The 16333-nt window shown below is 43.4% G+C and overlaps 1 protein-coding gene across 4 annotated transcripts in view; it reads right to left on the bottom strand.

Moving 5' to 3' along the window:
- Positions 1 to 16333, bottom strand: part of LOC110534825 (neurobeachin) — a 283558-nt gene that overhangs the window by 35878 nt on the left and 231347 nt on the right. For all 4 annotated transcript variants that reach the window (XM_036989471.1, XM_036989470.1, XM_036989469.1 and 1 more), the window contains 5 exons: positions 10045 to 10109; positions 8909 to 9017; positions 4690 to 4856; positions 2827 to 2951; positions 952 to 1104 (listed from right to left, as the gene is read on the bottom strand). In XM_036989471.1, the coding sequence (XP_036845366.1) occupies positions 952 to 1104; positions 2827 to 2951; positions 4690 to 4856; positions 8909 to 9017; positions 10045 to 10109 (619 nt within the window). The remainder of the gene's footprint in view (positions 1 to 951; positions 1105 to 2826; positions 2952 to 4689; positions 4857 to 8908; positions 9018 to 10044; positions 10110 to 16333) is intronic.

The raw sequence follows: 16333 nt of genomic DNA on the forward strand, positions 1-16333 counted from the left end.
ATATCAGTGGTGGATGAGGTAACTTTCCTCCTTACTACAGTAGGTAGAGTTCTGAGCAGCTGGGGAAAAGAGCTATCAAAATCCAATCAATTATTATGTGAATTACAACAGATACCGACTGGGGCTTCTGATTCTATCAGACAACCAGCGTTAACAACAGAAATGCTTGTGCTTCTAGTTCAGTCAGTGCAGCAATATCTAACAATTACACAGCAAATACAATTACCTAATACACACAAATCTAAGTGAAGGAATTGAATTCAGAATATATAAATATGTGGACGAGCGACGTCAGAGCGGCAGTGGAGTGTTTATTCACTTCTAAAACCAAAGTTGCTGTCGGCACCAGTCAAAAGTTTGGACAGACACACGGACCAGTGACATTCAGCGTTGCTGACGTACAACCCAGGACAGACCTTTTGTGCAAAGCACAAGGTAAAAGGGTGGCTACTTTGAAGAATGTCAAATATGAAATATATTTTGATTTGTTTAACACTTTAAAAAAAAATTACTACATGATTCATGTGTGTTATTTCATATTTTCACTATTATTTTACAATGTAGAAAATAGTACAAATAAAGAAAAACCTTTGAATGAGAGAAACAAACCTTTCATTGGTATGTCACCAATATTCATAATAATAATACAAATGTAAATCCTCATAATATCCACATTACATACACCATAATAAACTTTTGTTATTGACCAAATACTTATTTTCCACCATAATTTTCAAATAAATTCATAAAAAATCCTACAATGTAATTTTCTGGATTTTTTTCCCTCATTTTGTCTGTCATAGTTGAAGTGTACCTATGATGAAAATTACAGGCCTCTCTCATCTTTTTAATTAGGAGAACTTGCACAATTGGTGGCTGACTAAATACTTTTTTGCCCCACTGTATATGGAACCAACCAGGAAAGAGAGCACACACAGAAAGGTGTCTGACCTGCCAGGTTGTCCATCTCTTTCTCCTGCAGCAGACTGACAGTGTCATCGTCTCCCTCCAGCATTAGCTCCGCCTCCAGGTTCTGACTGACCAGTGATTGGCTGCGCAAGGTCTTCTTAGACTTAAGCCCCTCCTCTTCCTCCTCTTCCGTACCTACACAACACAATTAATGTATACAGTTGAAGTCGGAAGTTTACATACACCTTAGCCAAACACATTTAAACACAGTTTTTCACAATTCCTTGACATTTAATTAATTGTCTTAGGTCAGTTAGGATCACCACTTTATTTTCAGAATAATAGTAGAGAGAATTATTTATTTCAGCTTTTATTTCTTTCATCACATTCCCAGTGGGTCAGAAGTTTACATACACTCAATTAGTATTTGGTAGCATTGCCTTTATATTGTTTAACTTGGGTCAAATGTTTCTGGTAGCCTTCCACAAGCTTCCCACAGTATGTTGGGTGAATTTTGGCCCATTCCTCCTGACAGAGCTGGTGTAACTGAGTCAGGTTTGTAGGCCTCCTTGCTCGTACACACCTTTTCAGTTCTGCCCACAAATTAACTATAGGATTGAGGTCAGGACTTTGTGAAGGACACTCCAATACCTTGACTTTGTTGTCCTTAAGCCATTTTGCCACAAATTTGGAAGTATGCTTGGAGTCATTGTCCATTTGGAAGGCCCAATTTGAGACCAAGCTTTAACTTCCTGACTGATGTCCTGAGATGTTGCTTCAATATATCCACATAATTTTCCATCCTCATGATGCCATCTGTTTTGTGAAGTGCACCAGTCCCTCCTGCAGCAAAGCATCCCCACAACATGATGCTGCCACCCCCATGCTTCACTGTTGGGATGGTGTTCTTTGGCTTTCAAGCCTCCCCCTTTTTCCACCAAACATAACGATGGTCATTATGGACAAACAGTTCTATTTTTGTTTCATTAGACCAGAGGACATTTCTCCAAAAAGTACGATCTTTGTCCCCATGTGCAGTTGCAAACCGTAGTCTGGCTTTTTTATGGCGGTTTTGGAGCAGTGGCTTCTTCCTTGCTGAGCGTCTTTTCAGGTTATGTCGATATAGAACTCATTTTTACTGTGGATATAGATACGGTTGTACCTGTTTCCTCCAGAATCTTCACAAGGTCCTTTGCTGTTGTTCTGGGATTGATTTGCACTTTTCGCACCAAAGTACATTCATCTCTAGGAGACAGAACGTGTCTCCTCCCTGAGTGGTATGACGGCTCCGTGGTCCCATGGTGTTTATACTTGCATACTATTGTTTGTACAGATGAACGTGGTACCTTCAGGCGTTTGGAAATTGCTCCCAAGGATGAACCACATTTGTGGAGGTCTGCAATGTTTATTCTGAGGTCTTGGCTGATTTATTTAGATTTTCCCATGATGTCAAGCAAAGAGGCACTGAGTTTGAAGGTGGGCCTTGAAATACATCCACAGGTACACCTCCAATTGACTCAAATGATGTCAATTAGCCTATCAGAAACTTCTAAAGCCATGACATCGTTTTCTGGAATTTTCCAGGCACAGTCAAATTAGTGTATGTAAACTTCTGACCCACTGGAATTGTGATGCAGTGAATTATAAGTTAAAGAATCTGTCTTTAAACAATTGTTGGAAAGATTACTTGTGTACTGCACAAAGTAGATGTTCTAACCGACTTGCCAAAACCATAATTTGTTAATTAACAAGAACTTTGTGGAGTGGTTGAAAAAAATAGTTTTAATGACTCCAACCTGAGTGTATGTAAACTTCTGACTTCAACTGTAGCTGATACCAAATGGCACACGATGCTACTGTTTAAAAATGGTCAAGTAACTAACTAACTTGCAGTGTATTCTGGGATAGGTGACTGACCATAGTCCTCCAGGGCTTTAAGTGACACATCAAGGTGGGTGGAGCCAAAGGGGTTTCGTACGAATCTCCGCCTCCTCCTCAGGTCGTCCTCCCAGTAGTCCAGACGCCAGAAGTCGTGTAATTGGCTAAGGTAATAAAAGAGGTTAGTAAATAAGTTAAAGCAGCTCATGTAATTGGTTGAGAGAGAGAAAGGGGGGCGGAACACAAGGCTCAATAAAGACATGTTCAGATGAATAGACATAAAAGGTCACGTTAGCTCCTCCTCCTAGTATTCATGCTATGGCTGTGTGCTGTGATTTAGTGAGACCGTTAGCTCCTCCTCCTAGTCTTCATGTTATGGCTGTGTGCTGTGATTTAGTGAGACCGTTAGCTCCTCCTAGTCTTCATGCTATGGCTGTGTGCTGTGATTTAGTGAGACCGTTAGCTCCTCCTAGTCTTCATGCTATTGCTGTGTGCTGTGATTTAGTGAGACCGTTAGCTCCTCCTCCTAGTCTTCATGCTATGGCTGTGTGCTGTGATTTAGTTAGACCCTTAGCTCCTCCTCCTAGTCTTCATGCTATGGCTGTGTACTGTGATTTAGTGAGACCGTTAGCTCCTCCTCCTAGTCTTCATGCTATGGCTGTGTGCTGTGATTTAGTGAGACCATTAGCTCCTCCTCCTAGTCTTCATGTTATGGCCGTGTGCTGTGATTTAGTGAGACCGTTAGCTCCTCCTCCTAGTCTTCATGTTATGGCCGTGTGCTGTGATTTAGTGAGACCGTTAGCTCCTCCTCCTAGTCTTCATGCTATGGCTGTGTACTGTGATTTAGTGAAACCTTTAGCTCCTCCTCCTAGTCTTCATGCTATGGCTGTGTGCTGTGATTTAGTGAGACCGTTAGCTCCTCCTCCTAGTCTTCATGTTATGGCCGTGTGCTGTGATTTAGTGAGACCGTTAGCTCCTCCTCCTAGTCTTCATGTTATGGCCGTGTGCTGTGATTTAGTGAGACCGTTAGCTCCTCCTCCTAGTCTTCATGCTATGGCTGTGTACTGTGATTTAGTGAGCCCGTTAGCTCCTCCTCCTAGTCTTCATGCTATGGCCGTGTGCTGTGATTTAGTGAGACCGTTAGCTCCTCCTCCTAGTCTTCATGTTATGGCTGTGTGCTGTGATTTAGAGAGACCGTTAGCTCCTCCTCCTAGTATTCATGCTATGGCTGTGTGCTGTGATTTAGTGAGACCGTTAGCTCCTCCTCCTAGTCTTCATGCTATGGCCGTGTGCTGTGATTTAGTGAGACCGTTAGCTCCTCCTCCTAGTCTTCATGTTATGGCTGTGTGCTGTGATTTAGAGAGACCGTTAGCTCCTCCTCCTAGTATTCATGCTATGGCTGTGTGCTGTGATTTAGTGAGACCGTTAGCTCCTCCTCCTAGTCTTCATGTTATGGCCGTGTGCTGTGATTTAGTGAGACCGTTAGCTCCTCCTCCTAGTCTTCATGCTATGGCTGTGTGCTGTGATTTAGTGAGACCGTTAGCTCCTCCTAATAGTCTTCATGCTATGGCTGTGTACTGTGATTTAGTGAGACCGTTAGCTCCTCCTCCTAGTCTTCATGCTATGGCTGTGTGCTGTGATTTAGTGAGACCGTTAGCTCCTCCTCCTAGTCTTCATGCTATGGCCGTGTGCTGTGATTTAGTGAGACCGTTAGCTCCTCCTCCTAGTCTTCATGCTATGTTATCAATCAAAACATGTGTGTCTGAGCAAGAAGACAGATACTTCCTGTTTTCCAGTCTTCCTGTCTCAAAGCGAACCTAACTTGACCCTCGACATCACAGTGACATCCTTCCAACCTATCCCTGTGTGTGTTTCATCTCTGACCTTCCCACTACCTCTCACCTCTGTGACATCGTGCCCCATGCCCCGTGCTTATTGGTCAGGATGTTGAGTATCTTCTGTTTCAATTGGTTGGCGGTCACATGGTCCCTGTGCTTGGCAGCGCTGATCAGGTGATCACACATCTTCTCCTCCTCCCTCCTGTCAGCAGCGTACTGGGCACAGTTAGACTGGGGGGGGGGGGGGGGGGGGGGGGGGGAGAAGGAGATAGAAAGAGAGGGGGGGGGAAAAGAGAGAGAAGTTGAGATGTGCAGATATATAGATATCATGTTTCAGTGGACTGGAGATTTACTGAGACAGACAGACAGACAGAGAGAGACATACAGACAGACAGACAGACAGACAGACAGACAGAGACATACAGTCAGAGACATACAGACAGAGACATACAGACAGAGACATACAGACAGAGACATACAGTCAGAGACATACAGTCAGAGACATACAGACAGAGACATACAGACAGACACATACAGACAGAGACATACAGTCAGAGACATACAGACATACAGTCAGAGACATACAGTCAGAGACATACAGACAAGAGACATACAGACAGAGACATACAGTCAGAGACATACAGTCAGAGACATACAGACAGAGACATACAGACAGAGACATACAGTCAGAGACATACAGACATACAGTCAGAGACATACAGTCAGAGACATACAGACAGACAGAGACATACAGACATACAGTCAGAGACATACAGACATACAGTCAGAGACATACAGACATACGGACAGAGACATACAGACAGAGAAATACAGTCAGACAGAGACATACAGTCAGACAGACAGACATACAGACAGAGACAGACAGACATACAGACAGAGACATACAGACAGAGACATACAGTCAGACAGACATATAGACAGAGACATACAGACAGAGACATACAGTCAGAGACATACAGTCAGAGACATACAGACAGATACATACAGTCAGAGACATACAGACAGAGACATACAGAGACATACAGACAGACAGACAGACATACAGACAGAGACATACAGACAGAGACATACAGTCAGAGACATACAGACAGACAGACATACAGACATACAGACATACAGACAGAGACATACAGATAGAGACATACAGTCAGAGACATACAGTCGGAGACATACAGACAGACAGACAGACAGACAGACAGAGACATACAGACTGACAGAGAGAGACAGACATACAGTCAGAGACATACAGATATACGGACAGAGACATACAGACAGAGACATACAGTCAGACAGAGACATACAGTCAGACAGACAGACATACAGACAGAGACAGACAGACAGACAGACAGACAGACAGACAGACAGACAGACAGACAGAGACATACAGACAGAGACATACAGTCAGACAGACAGACATATAGACAGAGACATAGAGTCAGAGACATATAGACAGACATACAGTCAGAGACATACAGACAGACAGAGACATACAGACAGACAGACATACAGACAGAGACATACAGACAGAGACATACAGTCAGAGACATACAGACAGACAGACATAGACATACAGACATACAGACATACAGACAGAGACATACAGATAGAGACATACAGTCAGAGACATACAGTCGGAGACATACAGACAGACAGACAGACAGAGACATACAGACTGACAGAGAGAGACAGACATACAGTCAGAGACATACAGATATACGGACAGAGACATACAGACAGAGACATACAGTCAGACAGAGACATACAGTCAGACAGACAGACATACAGACAGAGACAGACAGACAGACAGACAGACAGACAGACAGACAGACAGACAGACAGACATACAGACAGAGACATACAGTCAGACAGACAGACATATAGACAGAGACATACAGACAGAGACATAGAGTCAGAGACATATAGACAGACATACAGTCAGAGACATACAGACAGACAGAGACATACAGACAGACAGACAGACAGACATACAGACAGAGACATACAGACAGAGACATAGAGTCAGAGACATATAGACAGACATACAGTCAGAGACATACAGACAGACAGAGACATACAGACAGACAGACATACAGACAGAGACATACAGACAGAGACATACAGTCAGAGACATACAGAGACATACAGACAGACAGACAGACATACAGACAGAGACATACAGACAGAGACATACAGTCAGAGACATACAGACAGACAGACATAGACATACAGACATACAGACATACAGACAGAGACATACAGATAGAGACATACAGTCAGAGACATACAGTCGGAGACATACAGACAGACAGACAGAGACATACAGACTGACAGAGAGAGACAGATACATACAGACATACAGTCAGAGACATACAGTCAGAGACATACAGACAGACAGAGACATACAGACATACAGTCAGAGACATACAGATATACGGACAGAGACATACAGACAGAGACATACAGTCAGACAGAGACATACAGTCAGACAGACAGACATACAGACAGACAGACAGACAGACAGACAGACAGACAGACAGACATACAGACAGACAGACAGACAGACATACAGACAGAGACATACAGACAGAGACATACAGTCAGACAGACAGACATATAGACAGAGACATACAGACAGAGACATAGAGTCAGAGACATATAGACAGACATACAGTCAGAGACATACAGACAGACAGAGACATACAGACAGACATACAGACAGACAGACAGAGACATAGACAGACAGACATACAGACAGAGACATACAGACAGAGACATACAGTCAGAGACATACAGACAGACAGACATAGACATACAGACATACATACATACAGACAGAGACATACAGATAGAGACATACAGTCAGAGACATACAGTCGGAGACATACAGACAGACAGAGACATACAGTCAGAGACATACAGACATACGGACAGAGACATACAGACAGAGACATACAGTCAGACAGAGACATATAGTCAGACAGACAGACATACAGACAGAGACAGACAGACAGACAGACAGACAGACAGACAGACAGACAGACAGACAGACAGACAGAGACATACAGACAGACAGACAGACATACAGACAGAGACATACAGACAGACATACAGACAGAGACATACAGACAGACAGACAGACATATAGACAGAGACATACAGACAGAGACATACAGTCAGAGACATACAGACAGAGACATACAGTCAGAGACATACAGACAGACAGAGACATACAGACAGACAGACAGACATACAGACAGAGACATACAGACAGAGACATACAGACAGAGACATACAGTCAGAGACACACAGACATACAGTCAGAGACATACAGTCAGAGACATACAGGCAGACAGAGACATACAGACATACAGTCAGAGACATACAGACATACGGACAGAGACATACAGACAGAGACATACAGTCAGACAGAGACATACAGTCAGACAGACAGACATACAGACAGAGACAGACAGACATACAGACAGAGACATACAGACAGACAGACATATAGACAGAGACATACAGACAGAGACATACAGACAGAGACATACAGTCAGAGACATACAGACAGACAGAGACATACAGACATACAGTCAGAGACATACAGACATACGGACAGAGACATACAGACAGAGACATACAGTCAGACAGAGACATACAGTCAGACAGACAGACATACAGACAGAGACAGACAGACATACAGACAGAGACATACAGACAGACAGAGACATACAGACATACAGTCAGAGACATACAGACATACGGACAGAGACATACAGACAGAGACATACAGTCAGACAGAGACATACAGTCAGACAGACAGACATACAGACAGAGACAGACAGACATACAGACAGAGACATACAGACAGACAGACAGACAGACATATAGACAGAGACATACAGACAGAGACATACAGACAGAGACATACAGTCAGAGACATACAGACAGACAGAGACATACAGACAGACAGACATACAGACAGAGACATACAGACAGAGACATACAGACAGAGACATACAGACAGACAGACAGACAGACAGACAGACAGAGACATACAGACAGAGACATACAGACAGAGACATACAGTCAGAGACATACAGACAGACAGACAGAGACATACAGACAGAGACATACAGTCAGAGACATACAGTCAGAGACATACAGACAGACAGACAGAGACATACAGACAGACAAAGAGAGACAGATACATATAGACATACAGTCAGAGACAGACAGTCAGACAATGTCTCTGTGTTCACCTCAAACTCAGCGTGTTTGTGTACGTCTTCAGCTCTCTGTCTGTTCAGGATAAACTCTGCCTCGTTGGCCACACGCACAATGTGGTCCTTCATAGCATGGCACAGCAGTCTGAGGTGAGAGAGGGAAGAGAGGTGGAACAGAAGGGGAGAGAGAAGAGACAGAGTGGGAGGGGTGAGGGAGGGAGAGAGAAGAGACAGAGTGGGAGGGGTGAGGGAGGGAGAGAGAGAGAAGAGACAGATTGGGATGGGTGAGGGAGGGAGGGAGAGAGAAGAGACAGATTGGGATGGGTGAGGGAGGGAGAGAGAAGAGACAGAGTGGGAGGGGTGAGGGAGGGAGAGAGAAGAGTGAGAGGGTGAGGAGAAAGAGAGTGGGAGGGGTGGGTGAAAGAGAGCAACAGAGTGGGAGGGGTGAGGGAGGGAGAGAGAAGAGACAGAGTGGGAGGGGTGAGGGAGGGAGAGAGAGAGAAGAGACAGATTGGGATGGGTGAGGGAGGGAGGGAGAGAGAAGAGACAGATTGGGATGGGTGAGGGAGGGAGAGAGAAGAGACAGAGTGGGAGGGGTGAGGGAGGGAGAGAGAGAGAAGAGACAGAGTGGGAGGGGTGAGGGAGGGAGAGAGAGAGAAGAGACAGAGTGGGAGGGGTAAGGAGGGAGAGAGAAGAGAGAGTGGGAGGGGTGAGGGAGAGAGAGAAGAGATAGAGTGGGAGGGGTGAGGGAGGGAGAGAGAAGAGACAGATTGGGAGGGGTGAGGGAGGGAGAGAGAAGAGAGAGTGGGAGGGGTGAGGGAGGGAGAGAGAAGAGACAGATTGGGAGGGGTGAGGGAGGGAGAGAGAAGAGAGAGTGGGAGGGGTGAGGGAGGGAGAGAGAAGAGACAGAGTGGGAGGGGTGAGGGAGGGAGAGAGAAGAGTGAAAGGGCGAGAGAGAGACAGAGTGGGGGGGGGGGGGGGTGAGAGAGAGAGACAGAGTGGGGTGTGGGGGAGAGAGGGATAGTGGTGGGGTGAGGGAGAGAGAAACTCCTTATAGCTGTGCAATAAGTAATGTGATATCTGCAACACGGACATGAGCATACAATTCCTGATGGTGATAAGAGATTAAGCAGTATAATATAGATAGATCAATGTGATAGGTGATTGATTACCTTCCCTCGTTAATGAGCTCGATGAAGGCCAGACCGGCGTTCTTCTGGATTGAGTTCTGCCACTCCTGGAAACACAACACAGACACAAGGTCACACACGGACAACTACAGACCACTACTAACCCCCAAGGACCACTATGGACCACCACGGACCACTACTAACCCCCACGGACCACTATGGACCACCACAGACCCCTATGGACCACTACTAACCCCCACGGACCACTATGGACCACCATGGACAACTACTAACCCCCTCGGACCACCACGGACCACCACGGACCACTATGGACCACCACAGACCACTACTAACCCCCACGGAGCACGACTAACCCCCACGGACCACCACGGACCACTACTAACCCCCACGGAGCACCACTAACCCCCACGGACCACCACGGACCACTACTAACCCCCACAGAGCACCACTAACCCCCACAGACCACTACTAACCCCCTCGGACCACCACGGACCACTACAGACCACTACGGACCACCACGGACCACTACTAACCCCCACGGACTACCACGGACCACCACACACCACTATGGACCAGCACGGGCCACTACAGACCACCATGGACACTACAGTCACTATGGACCACCACTGACCACTACGGACCACTACGGACCACTATCACAATAAATCCATGTAATATAGTCTACCTACACCTTCATAATAAATCCATGTAATATAGTCTACCTACACCATCACAATAAATCCATGTAATATAGTCTACACCATCACAATAAATCCATGTAATATAGTCTACCTACACCATCACAATAAATCCATGTAATATAGTCTACCTACACCATCACAATAAATCCATGTAATATAGTCTACACCATCACAATAAATCCATGTAATATAGTCTACCTACACCATCACAATAAATCCATGTAATATAGTCTACACCATCACAATAAATCCATGTAATATAGTCTACCTACACCTTCATAATAAATCCATGTAATATAGTCTACCTACACCATCACAATAAATCCATGTAATATAGGCTACACCATCACAATAAATCCATGTAATATAGTCTACCTACACCATCACAATAAATCCATGTACTATAGTCTACCTACACCTTCACAATAAATCCATGTAATATAGGCTACACCATCACAATAAATCCATGTAATATAGTCTACACCATCACAATACATCCATGTAATATAGTCTACACCATCACAATAAATCCATGTAATATAGTCTACACCATCACAATAAATCCATGTAATATAGTCTACCTACACCATCACAATAAATCCATGTAATATAGTCTACACCTTCACAATAAATCCATGTACTATAGTCTACCTACACCTTCACAATAAATCCATGTAATATAGGCTACACCATCACAATAAATCCATGTAATATAGCCTACACCATCACAATAAATCCATGTAATATAGTCTACACCATCACAATAAATCCATGTAATATAGTCTACACCATCACAATAAATCCATGTAATATAGTCTACCTACACCATCACAATAAATCCATGTAATATAGTCTACACCATCACAATAAATCCATGTAATATAGTCTACACCATCACAATAAATCCATGTAATATAGTCTACACCATCACAATAAATCCATGTAATATAGTCTACCTACACCATCACAATAAATCCATGTAATATAGTCTACACCTTCACAATAAATCCATGTACTATAGTCTACCTACACCATCACAATAAATCCATGTAATATAGTCTCCCTACACCATCACAATAAATCCATGTAATATAGTCTACACCATCACAATAAATCCATGTAATATAGTCTACACCATCACAATAAATCCATGTAATATAGTCTACACCATCACAATAAATCCATGTACTATAGTCTACCTACACCATCACAATAAATCCATGTAATATAGTCTACACCATCACAATAAATCCATGTAATATAGTCTACACCATCACAATAAATCCATGTTATATAGTCTACCTACACCATCACAGTAAATCAATGTAATATAGTCTACACCATCACAATAAATCCATGTTATATAGTCTACCTACACCATCACAGTAAATCAATGTAATATAGTCTACACCATCACAATAAATCCATGTTATATAGTCTACCTACACCATCACAGTAAATCAATGTAATATAGTCTACACCATCACAATAAATCCATGTAATATAGCCTACACCATCACAATAAATCCATGTAATATAGTCTACACCTTCACAATAAATCCATGTAATATAGTCTACACCATCACAATAAATCCATGTTATGTAGTCTACCTACACCATCAAAATAAATCCATGTAATATAGTCTACACCATCACAATAAATCCATTATTTGTTTTAGACTGTCTAAAAAAACATGATATGTAGAAAATTTAGTCTTATTTCAGAAGAACAGAACAGCATACTCTGAGTTGTCCTGATGTTAGGTCCTGTCCTCATGTTAGGTCCTGTCCTTATGTTAGGGTCCTGTCCTTATGTTAGGTCCTGTCCTCATGCTAGGTCCTGTCCTCATGTTAGGTCCTTATGTTAGGTCCTGTCCTCATGTTAGGTCCTTATGTTAGGTCCTGTCCTCATGTTAGGTCCTGTCCTCATGTTAGGTCCTGTCCTTATGTTAGGGTCCTGTCCTTATGTTAGGTCCTGTCCTCATGCTAGGTCCTGTCCTCATGCTAGGTCCTTATGTTAGGTCCTGTCCTCATGTTAGGTCCTTATGTTAGGTCCTGTCCTCATGTTAGGTCCTGTCCTTATGTTAGATCCTGTCCTCATGTTAGGTCCTGTCCTTATGTTAGGTCCTGTCCTCATGTTAGGTCCTGTCCTTATGTTAGGGTCCTGTCCTTATGTTAGGTCCTGTCCTCATGCTAGGTCCTGTCCTCATGTTAGGTCCTTATGTTAGGTCCTGTCCTTATGTTAGGGTCCTGTCCTTATGTTAGGTCCTGTCCTCATGCTAGGTCCTGTCCTCATGTTAGGTCCTTATGTTAGGGTCCTGTCCTTATGTTAGGGTCCTGTCCTTATGTTAGGGTCCTGTCCTTATGTTAGGGTCCTGTCCTTATGTTAGGTCCTGTCCTTATGTTAGGGCCCTGTCCTTATGTTAGGGTCCTGTCCTTATGTTAGGGTCCTGTCCTTATGTTAGGGTCCTGTCCTTATGTTAGGGTCCTGTCCTGATGTTAGGTCCTGTCCTCCTGTTAGGTCCTGATCTGGCTACATCATACGGCTGTGGGCTCCACTAGTTCATTTTAGCAGACAAGATTGGCTTAGAACTCATTAACATTATTAATCATTAACATTATTAATCATTAACATTATTAATCATTAACATTATTAATCATTAACATTATTTTATAGTAGAATAATAGAACAAACCTGAATAAAAAAACGTTTTGAGGAAATTGAACACAGATAAAATAGATATTCAATAAAATAGAAAGGATATTTTCCCCCAAACGATTTGAGGAAGTGTTGCACGAGGTTATTCTGTGTTGAGGGGGTTAACAAAGAAACGGGTCCTCCTACCTGCTTCATTTAGAGTTATTGATGTAACTTTAGTTGTCCTACAAACGTTGGGTTATACGTTTGATTTAATACATTGTACGGCTGCATGATGAGACTCTAATGATGATTTGAAAAAAGGCATGAGCTCTGCTTTGTTTGTACACACTTCATCATTCTCTCATTCACAATTTTGACTTGATATCCCGGCAGCATCCCCTTCGTGTAACGTAATGGACCTTCCGTGTCTTTTGCCGTTGTGCCCTTCTTCCTGAGTGCTGTGCTGCTCCGAAGCACCTCTCACTCACATGGCTCTCCATCATGTGATCGGGTCTTTCTCACTACAAGTGAAGACAGACACTTCGGGGACGCAACTGCGAGCGTCCCTTATCCAATTCCGAGGTGCATATTGAAGATATTGGAAAAACGGACCACATTTACTTTTCATCAGCCAACAAGATGTGGGAGCAATTATTAGGAAATGGAAGACACACAAGACCACAATAAATTCATAAAAAATCCTACAATGTGATTTTCTGGATTTTTTCTCCTCATTTTCTCCTCATTTTGTCTGTCATAGTTGAAGTGTACCTAGGATGAAAATTACAGGTCTCTCATTATCTTTTTAAGTGGGAGAACTTGCACAATGGGTGGCTGACTAAATACTTTTTTGCCCCACTGTATTTCACTGGTCACCCCCAAAGCCAATTCCTCCTTTGGCCGCCTCTCCTTCCAGTTCTCTGCTGCCAATGACTGGAACGAACTACAAAAATCTCTGAAACTGGAGACACTGTCAGAGCAGCTCACACTGCTTTGTGTTGCACTGCTTTGCTTTATCTTGGCCAGGTCGCAGTTGTAAATGAGAACTTGTTCTCAACTTGCCTACCTGGTTAAACAAAGGTAAAATAAATTAATACATTTTTTTTTTATTCACAAATATTGTCACTCATCAGACTATTCTTGATTTAATCTTGATTTAATGTACTAAATAATATGTGTGTGAACTTTGTTTTGTTTTGTTTTAGAATGGACCATTATCATGCTCCTGTATCGAAACAGGAGAAAAATACAAGATCACTTAAATAGGGCATGGAAGACGCTTTTCCCCGTGGTTATTTTCATGCCAGCCAGGTAGGCTATACTCCTGTTGTAAAGAGAAGCAATGTGCTTAATATTAGGAAAGTTAAGAAAAAAATATAGTAGGCCTAGTCTAGAGAAAGCTGATCCTCCACTTTTTAATAGAGGCCATCAAATCAAATCAAATTTGATTTGTCACATGCGCCGAATACAACAAGTGTAGACTTTGCCGTGAAATGCTTCTCTTACAAGAGTCAATGTGGAGGCTATATACAGGGTATTACGGTACAGAGTCAATGTGGAGACTATATACAGGGTGTTACGGTACAGAGTCAATGTGGAGGATATATACAGGGTGTTATGGTACAGAGTCAATGTGGAGGCTATATACAGGGGGTACAGGTACAGAGTCAATGTGGAGGCTATATACAGGGTGTTACGGTACAGAGTCAATGTGGAGGCTATATACAGGGGGCACCGGTACAGGGTCAATGTGTGGGGGTACAGGCTAGTTGAGGTAATCTGTACACTGTTTTCTCACGCAATTGCATAGTATATATAAATGTTGCGCAACATGAAGTCCTTGATCAGATTTTCCATTAGATTTCTATTGATGTCAGAGAGATTAGAGAGATAGATGGACAATAGAGTACTGGGTACCAGGCAGTTAACGCGTTTGGTAGACTAATGACCATCAGCCAATAGGAGAAGCCTATTGGCCTGGATTTTGTGACGGTAATTTTGTGATGGTAATATGATCACCGCAAAAGCCCTAGTTGTGATTAATTTCAGTTGAATACTCAAATACCCAATATCACAACCGAACCCTCTCTATCATGTGACAAGTGATCATCAGACACATTTTCCCAGACAGTATACAGGATGCAGACTGCATCATTAGCTCTACTGACTAAGAGCTTAATCGAAGCCAGTTGAAACCCATGATAGAGGGAGGGGGGGGGAGGGAGAGAGGGAGAGAGAGAGAGAGATATTTCACTTTATATATTTACTTTATATATTATCTACCTCACTTGCTTTGGCAATGTTAACACATGTTTCCCATGCCAATAAAGCCCTTGATTTGAAATTAAATTGAATTGAATTGAGAGAGAGAGAGAGAGAGAGAGAGAGAGAGAGAGAGAGAGCTACATTATTTCCATGGCCGGGATGGGTCTGGAGAACTCAGGGGAGCGTCTCAGGTTCACTTCCCCATCCCAGGGATCAATATCCGGGCTAGGGTTCTGTCCCATGGGCCCCTAATGGAAGACAAGGCTGGATCCCTGGGTAATACTATACACACTGACAGGTAGAGGAGAGGACAGGAGAGGGGGAGGAGAGGAGTAGATGAGAGGGCAGAGAGGGGGAGGAGAGGAGAGGAAAGGAGGGAAGAGGGGAGGAGGAGATGAGAGATAAAGGAAAGTGAGAAGTGTAGAGGAGACGATGAGAGAGAGAGGAGGATGTCGTAGGAAGAGAGGTGAGGAGAAGAAAGGTGGACAGGACGGAGACAACATAAGGAGAAGAGGAGAAGAGGATGGGACAGCAGAAATGTCAGGAGGAAATGGATAGAAAGAAGAAAGGAGAGGACTGCAGAGGAGAAGAGAAGAGAGAAGAGGAAGTTGTGAAAGGAGAGGACTGGAGAGGAGAAGAGAAGAGGAGGTTGGGAAAGGAGAGGACTGGAGAGGAGAAGAGAAGAGGGAAGAGGAGGTTTGGA

The sequence above is a fragment of the Oncorhynchus mykiss genome, chromosome 10 (assembly GCF_013265735.2).
Source record: "Oncorhynchus mykiss isolate Arlee chromosome 10, USDA_OmykA_1.1, whole genome shotgun sequence".
Taxonomy (NCBI): domain Eukaryota; kingdom Metazoa; phylum Chordata; class Actinopteri; order Salmoniformes; family Salmonidae; genus Oncorhynchus; species Oncorhynchus mykiss.